A 21,903-nucleotide genomic window follows, 5' to 3' on the forward strand; every position below is an offset into this window, starting at 1 on the left:
GAGGCCCACACCAAGACATATCATAATTAAAATGCAAGAGGTTAAATACAAAGAGAGGCTCTTAGCAACAAGAGAAAAGCAATTATCTAAAAGGGAGCTCTCATGAGACAGACTGTCAGCTGATTTCTCAACTGAAACTTTGTAGGCCAGAAGGACTGGCAAGAAATATTCAAGTGATGAAAACCAAGGACCTACAACCAAAACTACCCTACCCAGCAAAGCGAACATTTAAAATCAAAGGAAAGATGAAGAGTTTCCCAGATAAGAAAAAGCTAAACGAGTTCATCACCCCCAAACCAGTATTATAAGAGATGTCAAATGGTCCTCTTTAAGACAAAAAGATAAAAAATATGAATAATAAAATGGCAATAAATACCTATCAACAATTACTTTAAATGCAAATAGATTAAATGCTCCAATCAAGACACATGGAGGTTAAATGATAACAAAACAAGACCTTATATAGGCTGTCCACAGGAGATTCACATCACATCCAAAGACATATACACAGACTAAAAGTAAAGGCATGGAAAAAGATATTTCAAGAAAATGGAAACAAATGAAAAAAGCTGGGGTAGCAATATTTACACCACACAAAACAGATCTAAAAGACAAAATTAATGAATAAGCAGAACAGAAACAGAATCATAGATACAAAGTACATTCTGACAGTTGCTAGATAGGAAAGGGATTGAGGGGGTAGGTAAAAAAGGTGAGAGGTTACAAATTTGTAGTTATAAAATTAGTCATGGGGATGTAAAATATAGCATAGGGAATACAGTCAATAAAGTTGTAGTAATGATATATGGTGTCAGACAGGTATTTAGTAAGTTATATAATGTCTAATCACTGGGTTGTACTCATAAAACTAATATAAGATGATATGTCAACTGTCATTGAAAAATAAAAATTATTTAAAATCTAAAAAGCCTATTAATTTTTTTTCTTTTTGGGAGAATTTAAAATTACTTCTAAAAATAGTTACTCTCAGTTGCATTCCAATGTACTTTCATGAGTGGGAAGGAAAGATGGAGTTACTGCTATCAAACTAGGGCAAAAGCCCTAGTCTGTTTTCCATTCAACAAGGTCTACCCATGAGAACACACTAAGTCCTACTGCTATTAAAAACAGGGAAAAAAAGTTGGGAGCTGCTATTGCAGACTATTATGCCTTAAACTATGCTTCACATGGAACACAGGTTTACTGTGAAGGAGGTATTGCCCATTAAAATATTTTTTCTTTCTTTAAAGCTACAAAAAGACAGTCAAGTTAATGAAAAGAATTTTCACAATTTTCAAGCTTTTATCCCATTTTTTTGGTATTCCTTTGGTAACTACCTGGTGTCAAATAAAGCAAACAAAAAAGAAGTTAAGCTCATTAAAAAAATTAATAGTTAACTTTGCTTACTTATGCAACAGGCATGTAACTGTGGATCTACATGTCTTATCTTTTTAGTTACTTCTAGTTCTGATGTTGCATTATATGTGCCAATTTCATGGGGTGCACTAAAATACCACTATAGCCCTGGCTGGGTGGCTCCTTTGGTTGGAGTATTAGCCCATCACCAAAAGGTTGTAGGTTCAACCCCCGGTCAGAGCACATAGCTAAGGTTGAGGGTTCAATCCCTGAGTAGGGGCGCATAAGGGAGGCAGCCAATCAATGTTTCTCTCTTACAATGAACTTTCTCTCTTTCCTTCTTCCCCTCTCTCTAAAATCGATAAACATATTCTTGCCCTGGCTGGTATAGCTCAGTGGATTGAGCATGGGCTGGGAACTAAAGGGACAGTGGTTCAATTCCCAGTCAGGGCACATGCCTGGGTTGTGGGCAGGTCCCCAGTAGGGGTTGCGCAAGAGGCAACCACACATGGATGTTTCTCTCCTTCTCTTTCTCCTTCCATTCCCCTCTGTCTAAAAATAAAATAAAATCTTTAAACAAATTAAAATTAAAATTAAAAAATTAACATATTCTTAGGTGAGGATTTAAAAAATATATAAATAAAAATACCATTATGTTCCTATGGATGCTCCATCACAGGAACAAGTTATAAAAATCTAATTCTAGACTGTCTCACAGACATCTGGAAATTATCCCATGAAGCCTTTTATTCAAGGGCACAGAAGAGATTGCCTCATTTACTTTTGTAAGAATTCATGGAATTAAAAAACTGTTTTAAAGATTCTATCTTTTCATTTTTTTCTTTTTTTAATATATTTTATTGATTATGCTATTATAGTTGTCCCATTCTCCCCCTTCACTCCCCTCCCCCTGCCCACCCCCATCCCCCCCTTTAGTTCATGTCCATGTGTCATAAGTTCTTTCGCTTCTACATTTCCCATACCATTCCTGCCCTCCCCTGTTTATTTTCTACCTATTGTCTATGCTACTTATTCTCTATATCTTTCCCCCCTCTCTCCTCCTCCCACTTCCCTGTTGCTAACCCTCTGTGTGATCTCCATTTCTGTGGTTCCGCTCCTGTCCTCTGTTTGCTTAGTTTGCTTGTTTTAGGTGTACTTGTTACTAACTGTGAGTTTGATGTCTTTTTTTACTGTTCATATTTTTTATCTTCTTTTTCTTAGATAAGTCCCTTTAACATTTCATATAATAAGGGCTTGGTGATGATGAACTCCTTGAACTTGACCTTATCTGAGAACCACTTTATCTGCCCTTCCATTCTAAATGAGAGCTTTGCTGGATACAGCAATCTGGGATGTAGGTCCTTGTCTTTCATGACTTGGAATATTTCTTTCCAGCCCCTTCTTGCCTGTAAGGTCTCTTTTGAGAAATCAGCTGACATTCTGATGGGAACTCCTTTGTAGGTGACTGTCCCCTTATCTCTTGCTGCTTCTAGAATTCGCTCCTTCATTTTTATCTTGGGTAATGTAATTATGATGTGCCTTGGCGTGTTCCCCCTTGGGTCTAACTTCTTTGGGACTCTCTGAGCTTCCTATACTTCCTGGAAGTCCATTTCCCTTGCCAGATTGGGGAAGTTCTCCTTTATGATTTGTTCAAATAACTTTTCCACTTGTTGTGTTTCCTCTTCCACTTCTGGTACCCCTATAATTCAGATATTGGAACGTTTAAAGGTGTCCTGGAGGTCCCTAAGCCTCTCCTCATTTTTTTGAATTCATGTTTCTTCATTCTTTTCTGTTTGGTTGTTCCTTTCCTCCCTCTGGTCCCTTCCATTGATTTGAAACCCAATTTTCTTTCCATCACTATTGGTTCCATGTGCATTTTTCTTCATTTCACTTACTGTAATCTGCATTTTTTCATCTAATTTATGACCAAAGTCCACCAATTCTGTGAGCATCCTGATCACCAGTGCTTTGAACTGTGCATCTGATAGGTTGGCTATTTCTCGGTCGTTTAACAAAATTGGCTCTGGGCTTTTAACTCTGTTTGAGCCATCTTTTTAATTTAATTTAATTTTTTCCCTTTGGTCTGGTCACGCCTGTTACATATGAGGGGCGGAGCCTTCGGTGTTCACCAGGGCAGGGCACCTCAGTTGCTGGGTTGTGATGTTGTATGTGGGGGCGGGGTCTGAGAGGGAACAATGGCGCCTGCTCCACTCTCACCAGGACTCCAGTCTCCCTTGCTGCTTCCCACAAGCAAATTGGTCCCCTCTGGTGCTGGCTCCTGGGTGGGTGGGCTTGTGCACTCTCTCGGACTCTGTGGGTTTCTGCAAGGAGCCTCTTGTGAGGCTGAGAGAATCTCCCAGCCTCAACTTCCACAGGTGTTTTTAATCGGTGCCTTCAGGCTTTGTTTCCTGGCACTGGGTCCCTGGGACGCGTGGTCTGTGTCTCGCTGCCCGTTTTCGCTAAGTTCTGTGTGCGAATGTGCGGCTGCCGACAGCCAGCTGCCTTGCACACCTCACTGGGTCTGCTCGCTGCTTTCTGCACCCAGGGTCTGCCACCAGTTCATCAGCTGCGGTCTGCGGTCTGCGCCCGCGCATCTGCCAGCCACCAATTTTTCCTGCTGGTACCCCTTTACCCCTCTCAGTAGGCCTCCAATTCCGCCCCTCCTTACCAGACTGGATGTATGGTATTCAGACTTATGTTGGGTTCATTTCTCTCAGTTCTGGTTGTTTTTTGTTTATAAATTCTTGTTGTCCTTCGTTTTGGTTGCGCGAGGAGGTACAGTGTGACCACCTATGCCTCCATCTTGGATCCTCTCTGAAAGATTCTGTCTTTTCAAAGTGTTGCTATACTAAGTGCACCTGCCAAATTTGATAGAAATCTATACATAAAATTGTCTTAAAAAAAGGTCTGAATTTCTATTTTTTTTTGTAGTCCTGATCCATATATATCTGAAAGTCAAATAATTACAAAAACCTAAGAGAAATATACCAAAATATAATGAGTAAAGGGACAAGTGATTTCTGTTTTATTTCCTCAGTATTCATCACTTTTATAATTTTAAAACAGTATGAAATGACCTCAAAATCCTCACTGAAAATCAAGAGCATTAGATATATATTTTTGCTTTATGCAATAAATGTCCCCCTGAAAAGTCATCTTAAACTGTATACTTTTACACTATGAAAGCTGAGTTTAAGACCCCAGGGTAAGAAAACCAAAAATGGACCACAGCTTCTTATTCTGGTTTCTGCCACTTCGGCTACAGAATAATTTCCCTCATGCTGGACTGCTATGGTTAATCCATCTGGAGCTAAAATGAGGATAAGTTTATGTTAACTTTTACCTAACATCTGTTTCTACAGAGTCCCCTTGTCTTTTTAGCTTCTCCACACTCATCTCTTTCAATTTTTATCTCTCTCCCTCTGTTTAAATTTTCTCCCTGTAAATGGTCCTTTAGACATGTTTGGTTCATGAGCATGACAGAAAAATAATTCATTTGGCTCTAAGCTAGGAAATCTTACTACATAAAATAATTCTACAACATTTATTTAAACAAGGCACAAAGAGCAATAAATTTTAAAATTAAGAATTTCTTTGCCCTGGCTGGTGTAGCTCAGTGGATTGAGCGCGGGCTGGGAACCAAAGTGTCCCAGGTTCGATTCCCAGCCAGGGTACATTCCTGGGTTGCAGGCCATAACCCCCAGCAACCGCACATTGATGTTTCTCTCTCTCTCTCTCTCTATCTCCTTCCCTTCCCTCTCTAAAAATAAATAAATAAAATATTAAAAAAAAAAAAAAAAAAAAAGAATTTCTTTTAACTAGCCCTGGCTGGTAAAGTCAGTGGATTGAGCTCAGGCTGCGAACCAAAAGGTCACCAGTTCAATTCCCAGTCAGGGCACATGCCTGGTTTATGGGTCAGGTCCCCAGTGAGGGGGCATGTGAGAGGCAACCACATATTGTTGTTTCTCTCCCTCCTTGCCCCTCTCTCCAAAAATAAATAAATAAAATATTTAAAAATAAAATATTAAAAAAAAGAACTTCTTTAAATTAAAAGACACCTTTACGAAAGTAAAATTGATAGTCTATAAACTCTATAGAAGATAAGCGTACACATATTTATGAGAAAGAATTGATTTTAAGAATATATAAAGAATGCTTACAAATCATTAAGAAAAGAAATACAATATTAAAATAGGAAAATAAATGAAAAATAAAATAGGAAAACAACCTAAATAGATATTTCACAGAAGAGGAAACATATGACCAATAAACACATAAAGACCTGTTCAATCTCTTTGTTTTAAAGAAATAAAAATCAAGTCAAGTCCACAATATGAAATAGTTCAGTGACAACTAAAACAAAATGACACATTGTCTAGGGGTGTGCTGGAGCTGGCTTGTACTGGCTCATAGGGGCTGCTGTATTTCTTCCCAACTCCACATGCAGTGATGTCATGTTGGTAGCTTGAAGTCAGCCATATTGGGAGAATTTGTAAAATGGAAATTTAAAAAGTGCTAGGAGTCAGGAATTATGTTTTTTAGAGAGCCAGTTTACCAGCACACTACTGTATTATGTTAATACATACATACATACATACATGCAGTAACATTTTTTAAAACAAGGGAATAACAAACTCAAAATTCAAGACAGTAGTTGGGGAAAGTCAAAAGGACACAACAAACAATAAACACATGAACCGACTACAGTTATTAATGTTCTAGTACTTGAGGATTAATTTCTGGAGGTTTGATATAGTATTAAAAATAAACAAAAAAGCTGGCCATAAACGGATCAAAAATGATAGTAAAGTAAGAAAATCATGAACTAGGATTATAAGTGATTTATTCCTTACACCTGAGGGCCATTAACTTTTTTTCCTGTACCTTTTTTATCAAAGTAAAAAAATAAATATATTGCATGCTCTACCTCTGTCCAGGTAAGAAAGATGTATTGGCAATTGATCTTAACCAATTTTGGATCAGCTTCTCCTGGGAATCTGATAAAAGGTATGGAGAATCTACCATGCCACCCCCATGACGCCTGCCACATGCAACAGACACAGACACATAAAATTTTGCATCCACTTCCAGTGTCCACACACAGAAGCCTGTCCATGGCCCCCCATATTAAGAATTGTTGCCTAATACACAGGATTTAATTTGCTAGGGAAAATTCAATGTGGTCAAACAAAAGATAAATTTAATTAGCAACATCTGTTGGGGATAAAATGAGAAAAGCAATTGTTTGGGGGAATCAAAACATGGTTTAAGAAGTAATAATTCAGTTAATTGAGGCATTTTTCTTATTCAGTCTCAATTTCCTCAGTGGAAATGAGGAGTTGAATTAGATAATTGCTAAGGTCCTCTCCAGCACAAAAATTCTCTAGGTCTATAATGATTTTAATAACTTTCAATAAAAAAAAACAAGTAAGTTCTGAATAAAAATTCAGGTATACCTTTTCTCCTCTTAGAAAACCAGACATCTGTTTCAGTCAAAAGTTGTTTTAAAGATCCATTCCAAGAAGGCACAAGTTGAAGGAACATCCACTAGATTAAAAAAGTAAATGAGAAAACAATGACAAGATTTCATCATACTATGATTTTACATTTTCAACATGCTTCCACCTTAAAATATAATACTTAAAAATTTTAATTTTCATTACAAGCAACTGGAAGACATAGAACTATTACATGACATGTTTACAAGCTTTAAATTAATCATGGCATTAATCATTGTCTAATAATAAAAACTAGGTGAGTGTGTGATAAAGAATAAACTAATCCTTTAAAGTATTTATGGTTTCAAATATACTGTAGTTACACTATTAAAAAGGTAATGGTTTAATATCACATTACCGAATTTATACTAATTTTATACTAATTTATTCTATTCACCAATTAACTCAATTTTACTACATACTATGTGAGATTTAAAATGAAAGAAACTAAACAAGGGAAAAAGGAGTTTCTTACTCTCTTAGTGTTTCTTATTGTCTTATGGCTATTGAGATGGTATGCTTGTAGCAAAGACCATGGACTTTTAAGTCCTGACCTTACTACTTAATAGCTGGGCAAACTATCTAATTTCTCCAGGCCTAAATTTCTTCATTTGTTTAATGAGCGGGATAATATATATGTCTACCTCACAGGACATTAGAGGAATTAATATGTGTAACATACTTTGAATAGTGCTTGACACACAGTAAGTATTTATCATTTCTGGCATAACAGCAGTTACATCAGTAAGAAAATATGAATGCTACCAATGGCTCAGGGAGAAATGAGCTGTCTACCACTCCTTTAATGGTTAGACAACCTCATTACTAAACTTCCTTGAAGAAAAATAGTAAAAGAATCTCATCCTACTGTAAAAACAAACAACCATAATGATATAACTAGAAGGTGTCTCATTCCAAGATTTCACAACTGTGTTAAATGCACACTCCATGCTGGTGACAGAAGGCTGAAGGCAAAATTATGCAGTGGGAAAAGCAATGCATTTGGCTCATAATACCTGGGTTCTGACTCAAGTTTGCCACTTAGTAATTGTTAAGAATTCTAAGTCTCAGTATCTACAGAACAAAAATAATAATGACAATAATAACAATTTAAAAGTAAAAAAAATTACAAAAAAACAAGAGCCAATTTGTCTTTTCAGAGAGATGTAAAAATAAAATTACATTTAAAATGTTGAAAACTTTTGAAAGGGTGAGAAAACATATGCCTGAAGTGCAAATAAAGTCTTTAAAAGAAGAATTTCAACATTTTCTAGAAAAAGTATGTGTGAAAATTTCATCATATTCATTAATGCAACTAAAGCTCAACTCTGAGAACATTTCTGAAAACCATGTACAGTTGACCCTTGAACAACACAGGTTTGAACTGGGTGAGTCCACTTATTTGTGGATTTTTTTTCAATAAATACTGTAAATGTATTTTCTCTTCCTTATGATTTTCTTCATATTTTTTTGTTGTTGTTGGGAACTAACTGCCCTGCCTGGTTTCAAAGCTGTAACCCCCCCATGGCTAAGGTTGAGTGAGAGACCTTGGGACCATAAGCCACTAAGGAGACAAAGCTTATCTCCCTGGCAGAGGTGCTGCCTCTGCCCCTTTTACTCCACTCTGCTTGGCCCTGGGCAGATGACTGGTTAGTCAATGACAGGTAAGATTCCTCACAAGAGGGATGACCTAAGACAGGCATGGTTATGAGGGGCCCTCTGGGAAGGACTTGGGGGGCTATTGAGAAAGGGGGTGACGGACCCTTGCCCCTTGGCTTTGACATAGCCTGAGTCCTCATTCTGTCTGCAAGAAGTCTCCTAATCTCTTGGCTGCCTTATTTCCCCTGCCTGACTTAAGCCTGAAACAATGAGAGAGGGAGTTGTAGTCCTGTGCTGGAAAGGGCAGGTTCCCTGGGGTGATCAGGCCTACGAAAGTATGCATAAAATCCTGTGAAACCTGCTTTGCTAAGAATGCTCTCAATTTTCTGATAAGGGTCTGATCAGGAAATGAGTTTGTTTCCGCAAAGTTTCATAGCCCTTTAGCTAACAGACCCTGACTCAGAATAAGCCCTTGTAGTTCTTTGTATGCTATCTATTGTTTGATCCTTACTGCCTGACAATGATTGATGAGTTTTACCTGTATTCCTGTGCAAACTGAACCCAGTAAAAGCCCAGTGAGGAAAAGGCTCTTGGTCCTTCTCCTTTGAGAGATCGGCCACCCTTCCTCCCCAAGCAGATCATGTCTTGGTAGACTTATTCTCATCTATGGTGGCCAGGGGGGGCCCTGCGGGCAGAGCACCCTCCCCAATTTTTTTCTGTAGCTTACTTTATTGTAAAAATACAGATTACATGGCATACAAAATATGTGTTAACTGACTGTTTATGTTATTGGTAAGGCTTCTTTTTGGTCAACAGGAGGCTATTAGTAGTTATGAGTAGCTAAGTTTTGGGGGAGTCAAATTTTGACTGCAGGGTTAGGGGAAGTCGGTTCAATGCTCCTAACCCCTGAGTGATTCAAGAGTCAACTGTAAAACATTTAACATTTCTGACTATGTAAATAACATAACAATAACATATTTGTTGTTGAAAAAACCTGCAAAAAACAAATGGAATCTAGGACACAAGAGTATGGAGAACGAAATTAAAATCACTCATCGTAATAGCAAGTCCCTAAATATAAAGACCTTTTTTTTTTTTTAACATTCTGGCATATTTCCTTTTACTTTTCTCACATTTATAACCATTCCCGATCACTGGACATTAGCTGTTTCCAGTTTTTCACTATTATAGTTAATGCTGAGATGACATCCTAAACACATTGTATTACATCAATACCTTTTTAAGAGCTGTGTATACATCCATCTCCACTTGCATCACAAATAAGTTAGATGAACCAATGAGCTGTTTCATGACATTTATACTAGAAAAGATAAAATAGAGGTAGTAAGTCTATCTTCATAAACAGGCTAAAAGAAAATATGGTATTAAAAATTAAATTAGTCTTTTTGCCCAACACAAAGTATCTTAGAAAATAATTTATCTGAACACAGGTAAAATTCAGATAGTATGCTGTGAAAAGACTTAAAAATTTTTAAGGTTTATTTGTTTGTTTGTTTATTTGTTTATTTTTAGAGAGAGGGGAAGAGAAGGAGAAAGAGAACTATCAACGTGTGGTTGCTTCTTGGGCACCTCATACTGGGACCTGGCCTGCAACCCAGGCATGTGCCCTGACTGGTAATTGAACTGGCAACCCTCTGGTTTGCAGTCCATGCTCAATCCACTGAGCTACACCAGTCAGGGCTGAAAAGACTTTTTTTTACACTGTTAGAAAAAAAAAGTTCTCATCTGCTAAGTAATCCAGTTAAAGCAAGGTCCCAATAAGATAACTTTTGGTATACTCTGATAAGGTGATAGTCTTCTTTTTCCTCTTCTCCCCATTCAATATTTATAAAAACAGACACTTGTCAAAATACACTGAAACCAATAGATCTTCAAAATAACCTTTACCCTCTAGGCTTAAGAGAATTGCTTAGTCATAAAACATGTTTTTATTATTATAAAAGAGAGTAAGATTAAGAATATATGCTAATTTAAATTCAGAGTGAAAATAATATCACCAGTTGTTTTCCTTTTTCTTTTCACTTTAAGTCAGAATAAGAGACAGCATCTGGGTCTTTTTCGTTGTTGTTGTTGTTCAAGTACAGTTGTCTCCATTTCCCTCCCATCCATCCCTACCTCCCACCCTCGATCCTACCCCTTTTTGGCTTTGTCCATGTGTCCTTTATACATGTTTCTTGACAATCCTTCCACTTCTTCCCCCTGTTACCCACCTCCCCTATCCCCTCTGCTTACTGTTAGTTTGTTCTTTATTTCAATGTCTCTGGTTATATTTTACTTGCTTATTTGTTTTGTTGCTTAGGTTCCACTTATTGGTGAGATCATATGGTATTTGTCTTTCACTGCCTGGCTTATTTCACTTAGCATAATGCTTTCGAGTTCCATCCATGCTGTTGTGAAGCATAGGAGCTCCTTCTTTCTTCCTGATGTGTAGTACTTCATTATGTAAATGTACATAGTTTTTTGATCCACTCATTTACTAATGGGCACTTAGGTTGCTTCCAACACTTGGCTATTATAAATTGTATTGCTATGAACATTGGGGTGCATAAGTTCTTTTGGTGTTCCAGTACTCTTAGGGTATAATCCCAGCAGTGGAATTGCTGGGTCAAAAGGCAGTTCAACTTTTAGTTTTCTGAGTTTTTAAGATGACCATTGTGATTTACCTTTCTTTTGAAAAAGCTCAATGAGAAATTATAAAGAAAAAAATTAGTTTCTAATGATATTTTTCTTTTTTATACAACATAATTCTTCTTTTTTTGTTTTAGTATATTTTATTGATTATGCTATTACAGTTGTCTTATTTTTTTCTCCCCTTTATTACTCTCTACCCTGTCCTCCCTCCTTCCAGAATCCCCCACTCTTAGTTTATGGCCATGGGTTGCACATATAAGTTCTCTGGCTTCTCCATTTCCTATGCTATTCTTAACCTCTCCCTGTCTATTTTGTACCTACCAATTATGCTTTTTATTCCTTGTTCCTTTCTCCCCATTCTCCCTCCTCCCCACTGATAACCGTACATGTGATCTCCATTTCTGTGATTCTGTTCCTGTTCTAGTTGTTTGCTTAGTTTTTGTTTTTTAGGTTCTGTTGCTGATAGTTATGAGTTTGTTGTCATTTTATTGTTCATAGTTTTTGCTCTTCTGTTTCCTCAGAAGAGTCCCTTTAACATTTCATATAATAAGGGCTTGGTGATGATGAACTCCTTTAACTTGACCTTATCTGGGAAGCACTTTATCTGCCCTTCCATTCTAAATGATAGCTTTGCTGGATAGAGTAATCTTGGGTGTAGGTCCTTGCCTTTCATGACTTTGAATATTTCTTTCTAGCCACTTCTTGTATGTAAGGTTTCTTTTGAGAAATCAGCTGACAGTCTTATGGGAACTCCTTTGTAGATAACTGTCTCCTTTTCTCTTTCTGCTTTAAAAGATTCTCTCTTTCTCTAATCTTGGGTAACTTAATAATGATGTGCCTTGGTATGTTAAAGACACTGAAATAGAGGACAGGCTGACAGTGACCACAGGAGAGAGTAGAAGGAATTTAAGGGGACAGTGGGAAGGGTTCACAAGAACAAACTTAAAGGACACATGGTCATAAACTAAGGGGAGGGTGGTAATGGGAGGGAAGTGGGGAGGGGGGACTGGATTGGGAGTAAAAAGGAGAAAACTGTATTTGAACAATGATTAAAAAATAAATAAATTTAAAAAAAAATGATGTGCCTTGGTATGTTCTTCTTTGGGTCCAAATTTTTTGGGATTCTTTGGGCTCCCTGAACTTTCTGGAAGTCTATTTCCTTCACCAGATTGGGGAAGTTTTCCTTCATTATTTTTTCAAATAAGCTTTCAGTTTCTTGCTCTTCCTCTTCTCCTTCTGGCACCCCTATGGTTCGGATGTTGGAACACTTAAAGTTGTCCAGAGATTCCTAAGCCTCTCTTTTTTTTTTTTTGAGTTCTTGCTTCTCCCTTCTGTTCCAAATCATTGATTTGAGTCCCAGTTCCCTTCACTGTTGGTACTCTGTATGTTTTTCTTTATTTCACTTTGTATAGCCTTCACTTCTTCCTTTATCTTGCTGCCATACTCAACCATTTCTGTAAGCATCCCGATGACCAGTATTTTGAACTCTGCATCTGAAAGCTTAACTATCTCTTCATCACTTAGTTATTTTTCTGGTGTTTTGATCTATTCTTTCATTTGGGTCAGATTTCTTCATCTTGGCAAACCTGTTACATTGTAAGCGGGGGGGAGCCTTAGGTACTCACCAGGGTAGAGCAACCCCCTTCACTGCCTTGTGGTGCTATATGTGGAGGAGGGCACAGCGAGGGAATAATACCACTTGTTCAACTCTTGCCACTTTCAGTCACTTTCCTGGCTACTCACAAGCAAATTGGGCCCTTCTAGTGCCAATTCCTGAGTGGCTGGGCTTGTTTACATTTTAGGATCTCATGGGTCCCTCCCATGGACTTTCCTGGGAGACTGAGTTTTCTCCTGCTGCTACAATCCCCGTAGGTTTTTACAGTCAGAGGTTTTGAGGCTTTATTTCCCCACAATGGAACACTGAGTTGCACAGTCTGTCTCACTGCCCAGTTGTTCCTCCTAGTTTATCTGCACTCAAATGTGGGACTGCCTAGTCCACCAGCTGCCGTCTTTCCCACCCAGTTCACCAGCCACCCTGGCTCACCATCTCCATCCCTTCTACCAGTCTGTATGAATATTTCTTCTTTAATTCCTTGGTTGTCAGATTTCCATACAGTTCAATTTTCTGGCAGTTGTGGTTATTTTTTTGTTTTTAAATTAGTTGTTATCTTTCTTTTGGTTGTATGAAGAAGCAAAGCATATCTACCTACACCTCCTTCTTGATGGGAAGTCTGTTTCTAATAATTTTCAACCCAAACATACTGCAGAGCTTTATTTATGCCATGACATCACTAGGGGATTTTTTTTTTTTTTTTGAGAGAATGATACTTCTCAAACTTTTCTCCCAAAGTACCTCTTCAGGGCAAAGGAAGGAACACAGGAATCCAGAAGGTGGTCTAGTCATAAAAATAACATTTCTATTAATTCTTGTATTTTATTTTGAAAGTTCAAAGAAATTTGAATTCTCTCTTTTCCATAATGTTTAAATAACATAAAAGTGTTTCATTATTTCCCATGTCTCTCCATGCTCCCCCCTTCACCCCACCTTTACTCAGTAAAACTGACATTCAGGGAGTTAAGTCATTTGTTTTGCACATTTCCATTGGCATGTCACATAATACTTAGGGACATTTGTACCCTTGTCTCAGAAGCACCACTACAAAGGAAATGCAAACCTGAAAATGACTACAAAGCCTACTGGCCCCTCAAAGATCATTCCCACCCAGAATTTCTCAGATTCCCCCATTACTACAAATAATCTTCTTGAGGGCATAGACCATGGCATAATCAGTTCTGTGTTGTTCAGAGCCCCTAACAGAGTATCTTCACATACAGTGGACAGTCTAGAAGTATTAATATTTGTAGATGGAAGGAAGAAAGGAATAGTAAGCAGACTTAATTTAAAAGGCCAGCCTAACAGTGAATTTAATTTCATTAGGCTTAGCAAAAATTTACAATTTCCTCAAATTTAATTTCTCAATGGTAAAGATAGTTTTTAAAATAAACCCTTAGGTTCTCTAAGAGCCCAGCAAAAGTGAAGTGACTCTAAAATTTTCTATAATTTTATAGCAGCAATGAATTTTGCTATTAAAATTAGTAAAAACAGTTGACATAATATACATTACATCATTTAAACAAAGAAATTTGTGTAGTATTTCATTAGTTCATGGATGTAGTCAAGATATTGTTGATTAAATTGTTCAGTTTTTCATAAATAATATTTTGTTTTATACAAAAATGTCTTGCATACTTTGGAAAATGAAAAACAATATTTTAATAAAATGATTATAAAGTTACTTAAAAGTCAAATACCTGAGTTCTTTAAAAAGTTCAACATTCTGATGAGTCATCAAATTGTTTAGAAGCCATTCAAGGCACCTGAAATTAAAACATAGAGTTATTACATTATGTTTCACATATTTATGATTTATTAAGTACGACTTACAGTTAAAAACAGAATATTAGTAGTCTTGCTAGGATATGCTCAAAATTTCTAATTTAACAATCGAAAATTTAGTATTATTTTTGTCAGAAGTTATTAAGGGAATATTCCCTTTATATTAATAAAAGCATTGCCAATTAAGAAAAACCTCATTTCAAGTTTGTGTTAAATTGTGTATGAAAGAGTTTACATACTTTCATTACCTTCTTATAATTTAAAAATGGGTACTACAATTCTCAAGAGTTAAAAACACTGTCAGTAATTGCACCGATACGATGCCTAGCATGCCTACAATTTGAAAGATTTGATAGACAAGTCTACTATAAAGAGTGACCATAGCTTCTATAAGCATGTGTAATCCACTCATGGTCACTTACAAAGCAAACACTTTTGAGAAATTTATTAATTTGTCCAAATGTAAAAAGGAGCTTTTTATAACAAAATTCTATTCCCCTATCTTTTTTTTTCTTTCTTTCTTATCACTACACATTCTTTTAGAAAACCAAAGCAGCCAAACTCCCAAAAGTGAGATGGAAGGAAAAGCAAAAAGGGTAACTCACTTTTTCTTTACAGAATCTAATCCATAGGTCCCTGCTGATGTGTAATAGCCACATACAGTTTTCACATTAATTGTTTCCTTCATTGTCTCACCACACTGCTGTATTAAACCATCCTGTAAATATAAATAAGCACTGGAAAGGCCCATTTCACATGGGAAAAATTAGTTCTGAACATGTGCTTTTACATATTAAAAATATTAAAAAAGGAAGAAAGAAAAGAAAGAAAACTCATTAAGTGCAGCAAGCCTAAATTTTTCATAAGTCCAGTAAAAATACTGAAAAAAATCCAGCAAGTATTCAACTAAATACTTGAAACTGAAAATGGAAGGGAGGGGATAAAAGCAGTAAGGTAGAAACGATATTGTTATTCTCTTTCTTCTATTCTTCCCTTCCCTGGGACCTTTGCTAATTTAAGCAACATTTGGTCTGTTTTGCCAGATCTTTTTCAATTAAGACCTCTTTACATAACCATGTGATGGGTTAGGCAAGTAACCTATGAATCATCAGAGAGTGTTTACTGAAGTTTAAAATATTTAATCAATATCTGATGCACCTAAATTGAATATATTATTGTTTTAAACTTACATTGAAATTTTAATCTGAAATGTTTACACAGAAGATTTAAAACAAACTTTATTCAATATATGGAGAGAATACTGTCACTTTTTACTCAAGTTTCTGAAATATATTCATGCAGGTGTATTATTAGGTTAAATAGTTAAGTCATAAAGATAACACAGAAAGTGGATTTAGAATAAAACCAAAAAAGGACTAAAGTTAGCAAATAAAGTATACTTAATGGAAATAAGAATTGTAAGGATCAAAACATTTTAAAAATCAAACATCCTCAACTAAGTACATTTAGCAAGCTATTAACTAATTTCAAATAAATCAGTATACAAATGCCACATAAAAGGAAATTAACTTTTGTTAAAGACCAAAATAAATCGTTGACTCTATTAGGATTTTAAACTTACCTGAAATTCATTCTAGACTCTCCTCCCCTTTCCCCTTAACATCTTCTTTGTCACTAAGCCCAGTGGATTATCCCTGTTTGATCTCTCTGGTATTCAGTTTTTCCTCTCCGTTCTTAACTTTACAACCCTAATTTAGACCCTCTTTGGATTATTACAGTAGGTTTTATACTCATATTCCCTTCAATGCATCCTTCACATTGTTTCTGAAGCTTTCTTTCCAAAACGTAACTTTGTCTTTCTCCCAACTACAATCTTCCAGAAGTACTCAAACATAAAGTTCAAGCTTTTTAAAAGGTATAGAGGACTTTCATGATCTGGCCTCTGCCTCCCTCTCTCCTACCTTTCTTATGTTCTATGCTAGAGCCATGTTCCGCTCAGATTCTCTAATTCTCCACAGTTTCACACCACTAGATCTTAGTTTAATATCTGAAGTGCTCTCCTTCCCCTCTCTTTTACTTTGCAAAAGAAATACATTTTTTTTGTTTTCAAGACTCAGCCTCAAACATAATTTCTTTCTTTAACACCACCAGGTTGAAATGACCACTTTGTGCATCCACAAAATCCTATAAGATATTTATTATTGTTCCTATAATATTGGACAGCTCTGGCATTACCTTTGGGTCTGCATATCAAGCCTCCCTCTCCCACTTGACATATATTGGGAGCCTTCTTCTTAAAGGTGGGGACAATATTTTAATTTATCTTTGGATCTTTTTACCTGATTTGGCACATTGCTTAATATACTTCTATTAAATAAACAAATCTGTCCTTCTACCAATAGGTCATGTATATTTATACAGTTATTTCATAATTAGGAAAAAGTTTACATTATAATCACTTGATGTTTTTGAACCCTTGAACTAAATGAATTACAGTTCATTACTAAATGAATTAGTAATTATAAGCTATCTGCTTTATAACAGTCAAAATAAGTCATTAATAAATAGAAATCTATAAATCGACTTAGACAAGTAAATTTTTTTCCACATTATGGTCATTCTTAGATGTCTATATAGAAATAGCTTGCATTCATTTTACATATACATCATGACCTCTTCAGTTGTAATCAACTGCTTTTGGTCAAGCATTTTAGATAATGTCACAAATGGCATATTTATATAATTCATTTTTATTTTAAAAATTGTAAAAAGCTAAATTTTTATTTTTGGAATAGATATTTTGAAACAAAGATATAACAATGATACTTTCTTTGAATAATGTGCATACTTACCAACTGTAGCATACAAGCTGCTGCCAGAATGGCAACAACTCGACTGGGCTTTATTAAAACATCATCTCGATACAGTGACCCAAATGCAACCTGTAGTGCTGAAGGCAAAAGGACACGAGTAGAAGGAAATAACAATTATATCTATAAGAGTATTACAAAAATAACAATGACTATCTTCATACACTAAGACATATGTATGAAGATACATATGTCTAGTATGTACTTAAAAGATAAGACACATATCACTAATTAAAATGCTAATAATGATTTACTGATTAATGATACTAATTTAATGTTATACTAATAACATTAGTTATGCTAATGTTATAAATTTCCATTTATTTTACTAAATCAAGCTAGATTCTTCTAGATCTAATCTTGATATATTAATTGGTGGTCAGAATTCAGGCACCCTTGGGAAAAGTTTTAAAAGACACCCCTGGGTAGACCAATTTTTAAGTATAAGTACAGACATAATGATAATCTTAACCCTGATGCTTCCAGTGCTTCACCACTAGCAAGTGTGGAACAGCTCGTGGTCTTATCCATGTCACACTCTCACCCAGCCACCAGAGCTATCTAAGCCTGTCCATCCTGCTCTCCACTATACTTGTATCTATGTCCCACATGGTTTGCTTTATAAATATTCTTAACTTTTTTCTTTGTCTGCGGTGAGTACTGGGTACTTCAACTTGGGCTATCAAAGAGGGGAGAAGAAAGAGCACTGTAATAGCAATTAGGAGTACTATCGTTTAATCTAGGCTTATTAAACTGCTCTGAAACATAAAATAAGCCCCTTAAATCCTCTGGACCTCAGCTTCCTCATCTAAGAAACTTTATAGTGCTAAATCAACACTGATCATATAATTCATATCCTTTTGTTTCCATAAAAGGTCTTCATATATAGGGAATAATCAATGAATATTATTTCCAGCTTTTTTATTAAAAAAAGTAATTAAAATAAATAGTCATACTTTTCCTTCCTACACCCTACATCCTTCATATACCACGCAGATATATTTACAAACATAAGCAAAAAGATTAATATGGCCCATGTGACTAAAAAGATTAGAGACAAGTAGAACAGAACTGATAAACTACGGAGTAAATCAATATACATTTCTTCTAACTTTCCAAAGTTAGAAGAAAGTATTTATTTTCTACCAAAAGAATAAAAAGATTATGTTTTCATTATTTTGCATAATAGTAATAATTATGGTGGTACTTACCTTCTACATCAATATTCTGGTCAGGAATCTCCAATTCAATAGTATTCATGCCAGATTCTTTCCAAGAACCACTGAACATACTAGAAAAGTAGCCAGACTTAAAAAAAACAAAACAAAACAATTATGCATTACTTTCTGCGTCTTCCAAATTATTTCCCTATTTTTAATGTTAAGCCTACCATTTTATCAAAACTAATCTGTCATATTTCAAGAGATAAAGAATTGTCAAGGAGAACAGAAATTGAGATGAGGACACTTTAGGTATTTCAAAATATTTTCAGTTTAGTACTAATTTAATGAAAACTAAACCAAATTCTCATATCACTATCTGAACTGAATTCCTATACAGTAATACAGTTGAACTTCATAAGCTTTTTACTTAGAAACAATTTCTGGGCATATTTCATGTATGTTTCCTTATCAATGACATTCTAAATTCAAACTTAGAAACTATGTTATATATCCATTTAAGTATCTTGTATAAACATATGACAACACACAAAGTGGACAAATGAAAATGTACCAAAGGAAGGGAACAGACTAAAAACCCTCAAACTGTTAAATCCTATTGTACCTCAGTGGCTGTAAAAAGGGTCAGACCAGTCCCAAGCCAATACTAACAGGATGATTCCCAAGAAACTAGGGAAAAGCCAAAGTTTAGTTTTATTTAATCAGAAAATTCAAGAATGAACCTGAATTCTTGGAAAGGTTCCAGAATAGATGCAGTCTTTAGTTACTTACTGGATAGCACCTCTCACAGAATTACTTTGGAATAGATCAAATATGAACTAATTTATTTAAAAATTTTTTCTGGCTGGGTGGGTGTGTTGGGATGGGAGTAAAAGATAGAAAATTGTACTGCAACAACAATTAAAATAAAATTAAAAAAGTAAAAATAAAACATATTTATACCAGAAAAAAAATAATTTTTTTTCTGAGTACTTAGTATAGACAAGGCACTATGAACATAGCAGTAAATAAAACATACAGTTTCTGCCCTCAGGGGGCTTATAGTTTAGCATGTGGCTTGCACTATTATCAATCCAGTTTCTCCTGAGAGGGAAAGAGGCATTTCATCCTTAAATTCACAAAACTGCTTTTGAGAGATTGAAAAGAAAGATATGGACTATTTCCTCAAGTTGAAACCAATATTCTGACATATTCTCTAGGCTATATACTTTAAGGCAAAATAAAAGTGTTCAAAAAATTAAATTAAAAAACTGTAGTTAAAATGTTAGAGGAAATTTTCTTTCAACTATTTCTACTAAAAAAATCTTAAACTATACTGTCTTACCAGTAATTATTGTCAAATGGTGAAAAAGAGAGGGAAAAATATTAAGCTCCACAGGATAAGAACTGAATTGTTCACTGCTCTATTCCCAGTGCCTAGAACAATGATTTGAAGAAAAGACAGATTTGATGAAGAAATAAAATATTTGAGCTATTAGAGTAATATTTATTTTAGTTAGAAAGTTTTGAATCTTTAAAATGGGGTGGCAGATAGTAATATTATCAGCACAGAAATCAAATAGGTGTATCAGCTAAATAAGTCTATAAACTTTTTTAAAATGTTGTCTTTAATTTAACTGCATTTTCCAGGATAGAAGGAAGGGTAAGTGTCAAGAACTTTCAACTTTAACTATAGAGCAACATTGCATCTGAATTCACCCAATTAAATAATCATTTACATATTAAACAAATTTGGCAACCTTAACTTTACTGTTAAACATTTTTTCCCATAATTTTTTCCCTTTTGTCAACAGAAGGCACCAAAATTAGCACCTAACTGAAGTAATGACAAAAAGGTATCGATTGCTATGGTAGTATGACAATGAAAATTCAAAATCTATTTTCCTAGACCAAACTAAGTTTTCACTAACAATGTTTGCTATATTTCTAATAAAACAAAACTTTTAATCAGATGCTAGGGCTTAACCACTACTCATATGAAAGATTATTGTAAAATGCAAATATAAAGAACATGACTTAAAGGAGTTTGAGTTTTTTTAAATGACTACCTTGGTTATTCAAAAAGAAAAATACTTACTTGACATAAATATATTTTGTGTAAGCTCCACTCTTCTCCTAGAGCGCAAATCTTAATGTCACTATTTTCACCATTCAAAAATAATGTTTGATAAATATATTTGGATGTACTCTTTAATTTTTTCCTGTTAAAAGAAATGGAGGTGTTACATATGTGTACAACTGAACTTTTTACTGATTTTACATATAATTCAAAATATTCCTTTTGTTCAATTTCTATTAAGTAGAGTCAACCTGTGTAAAAGGACAGAGGGATATGACATATTTAAATTTGCTCATGTACAGAAGAATTAATTTAAAAATGAATAGTAGTGGTTATTTCTGAGGTAATCCATTCCCAAAAGGGGTAATAGAGGATAGATGGAGGAAGAAGCATGAGAGGGAGACCTTTCACATCTTTATACAACTTTCGATTTTTGAATGAAGTCAATTACCCATTCAATAAATTAAGAGAAGTCAGAGTGATTTTTCCTTATTTCCTTTTAGAAATCTGCACTGTGAAGGGTTTCAAAGCAACAACAATAATACTGCGATAGAATTACAAAATGAAGAACATGAGTAAAAATTTCACCTGCCTAGGTAATTTTAAAAATAACTTACATTTAACGTTAGTTTGGTATCAAACTATTCTAAAAACTAGTTAAAATGTCCTCCCTCCTCCCTGCCCCCCAATTGACAATTGGTTCTCAACCTTACACCAAAGGTTCTCAAAACTACGTTCAATGGGAAAGTGGCTACCAGGGAGAGCTGAGAAGTAAATGCTGGGCATCCCACCTAACTTCAACCAGGGCAGCATCACACACTCTATCTGCTAACATCTTGGAATTCTGCATAAGATTTAATTTAAACAAAGAAGTTTTTTTAAGTTTGATAATCATTGCATAAGGCGATCCAGTAGATAAGAAAAGCCGTAGATAGAGGATGATCCATATCTTTTATATTCCTGGCCAAGCCTGAGAGCTTTCCTGGTAGTTAAAAATTTTTAGTCTTTTAAAAAATGAAATAATTGTTTCAGATAGTGTCTTGAACCAGTATATTTAACATCTCTTCCCAAAAGACAGTAAAAATAGCACCTGCTTTGGTGGTAGACATACTGGGGTTTGAGTCCCAGCTTCACCACAGCTCAATTACCCCAGATGTAAAGAGGGTACCAATAGTACCCACTTCAGTGGGTTACTGTGAGAAATAAATGACACTATAAAGTTTCCAGTACCTGGTAGCACCCTCCCCGACTTACATTAAAAGATTAAAAGTACAGAAAGGAGTAAGTCCACAACAGCAAAAAAAAAAAAAAAAAAAAAAAAAAAAAAAGG

At 35.3% G+C, this 21,903-nt stretch overlaps 1 protein-coding gene across 2 annotated transcripts in view; it reads right to left on the bottom strand.

The window, feature by feature from the left end:
* GMCL1 (germ cell-less 1, spermatogenesis associated) overlaps nucleotides 1-21,903 on the bottom strand; it is a 57,413-nt gene that overhangs the window by 24,384 nt on the left and 11,126 nt on the right. For both annotated transcript variants that reach the window (XM_036028127.1, XM_028516194.2), the window contains exons 2-8: nucleotides 20,592-20,715; nucleotides 18,545-18,641; nucleotides 17,316-17,413; nucleotides 15,108-15,220; nucleotides 14,418-14,483; nucleotides 9,690-9,774; nucleotides 6,813-6,903 (exon numbers count right to left, since the gene is read on the bottom strand). In XM_036028127.1, the coding sequence (XP_035884020.1) occupies nucleotides 6,813-6,903; nucleotides 9,690-9,774; nucleotides 14,418-14,483; nucleotides 15,108-15,220; nucleotides 17,316-17,413; nucleotides 18,545-18,641; nucleotides 20,592-20,715 (674 nt within the window). The remainder of the gene's footprint in view (nucleotides 1-6,812; nucleotides 6,904-9,689; nucleotides 9,775-14,417; nucleotides 14,484-15,107; nucleotides 15,221-17,315; nucleotides 17,414-18,544; nucleotides 18,642-20,591; nucleotides 20,716-21,903) is intronic.

This window comes from Phyllostomus discolor, chromosome 6 (genome assembly GCF_004126475.2).
Source record: "Phyllostomus discolor isolate MPI-MPIP mPhyDis1 chromosome 6, mPhyDis1.pri.v3, whole genome shotgun sequence".
NCBI classification, from domain to species: Eukaryota; Metazoa; Chordata; class Mammalia; order Chiroptera; family Phyllostomidae; genus Phyllostomus; species Phyllostomus discolor.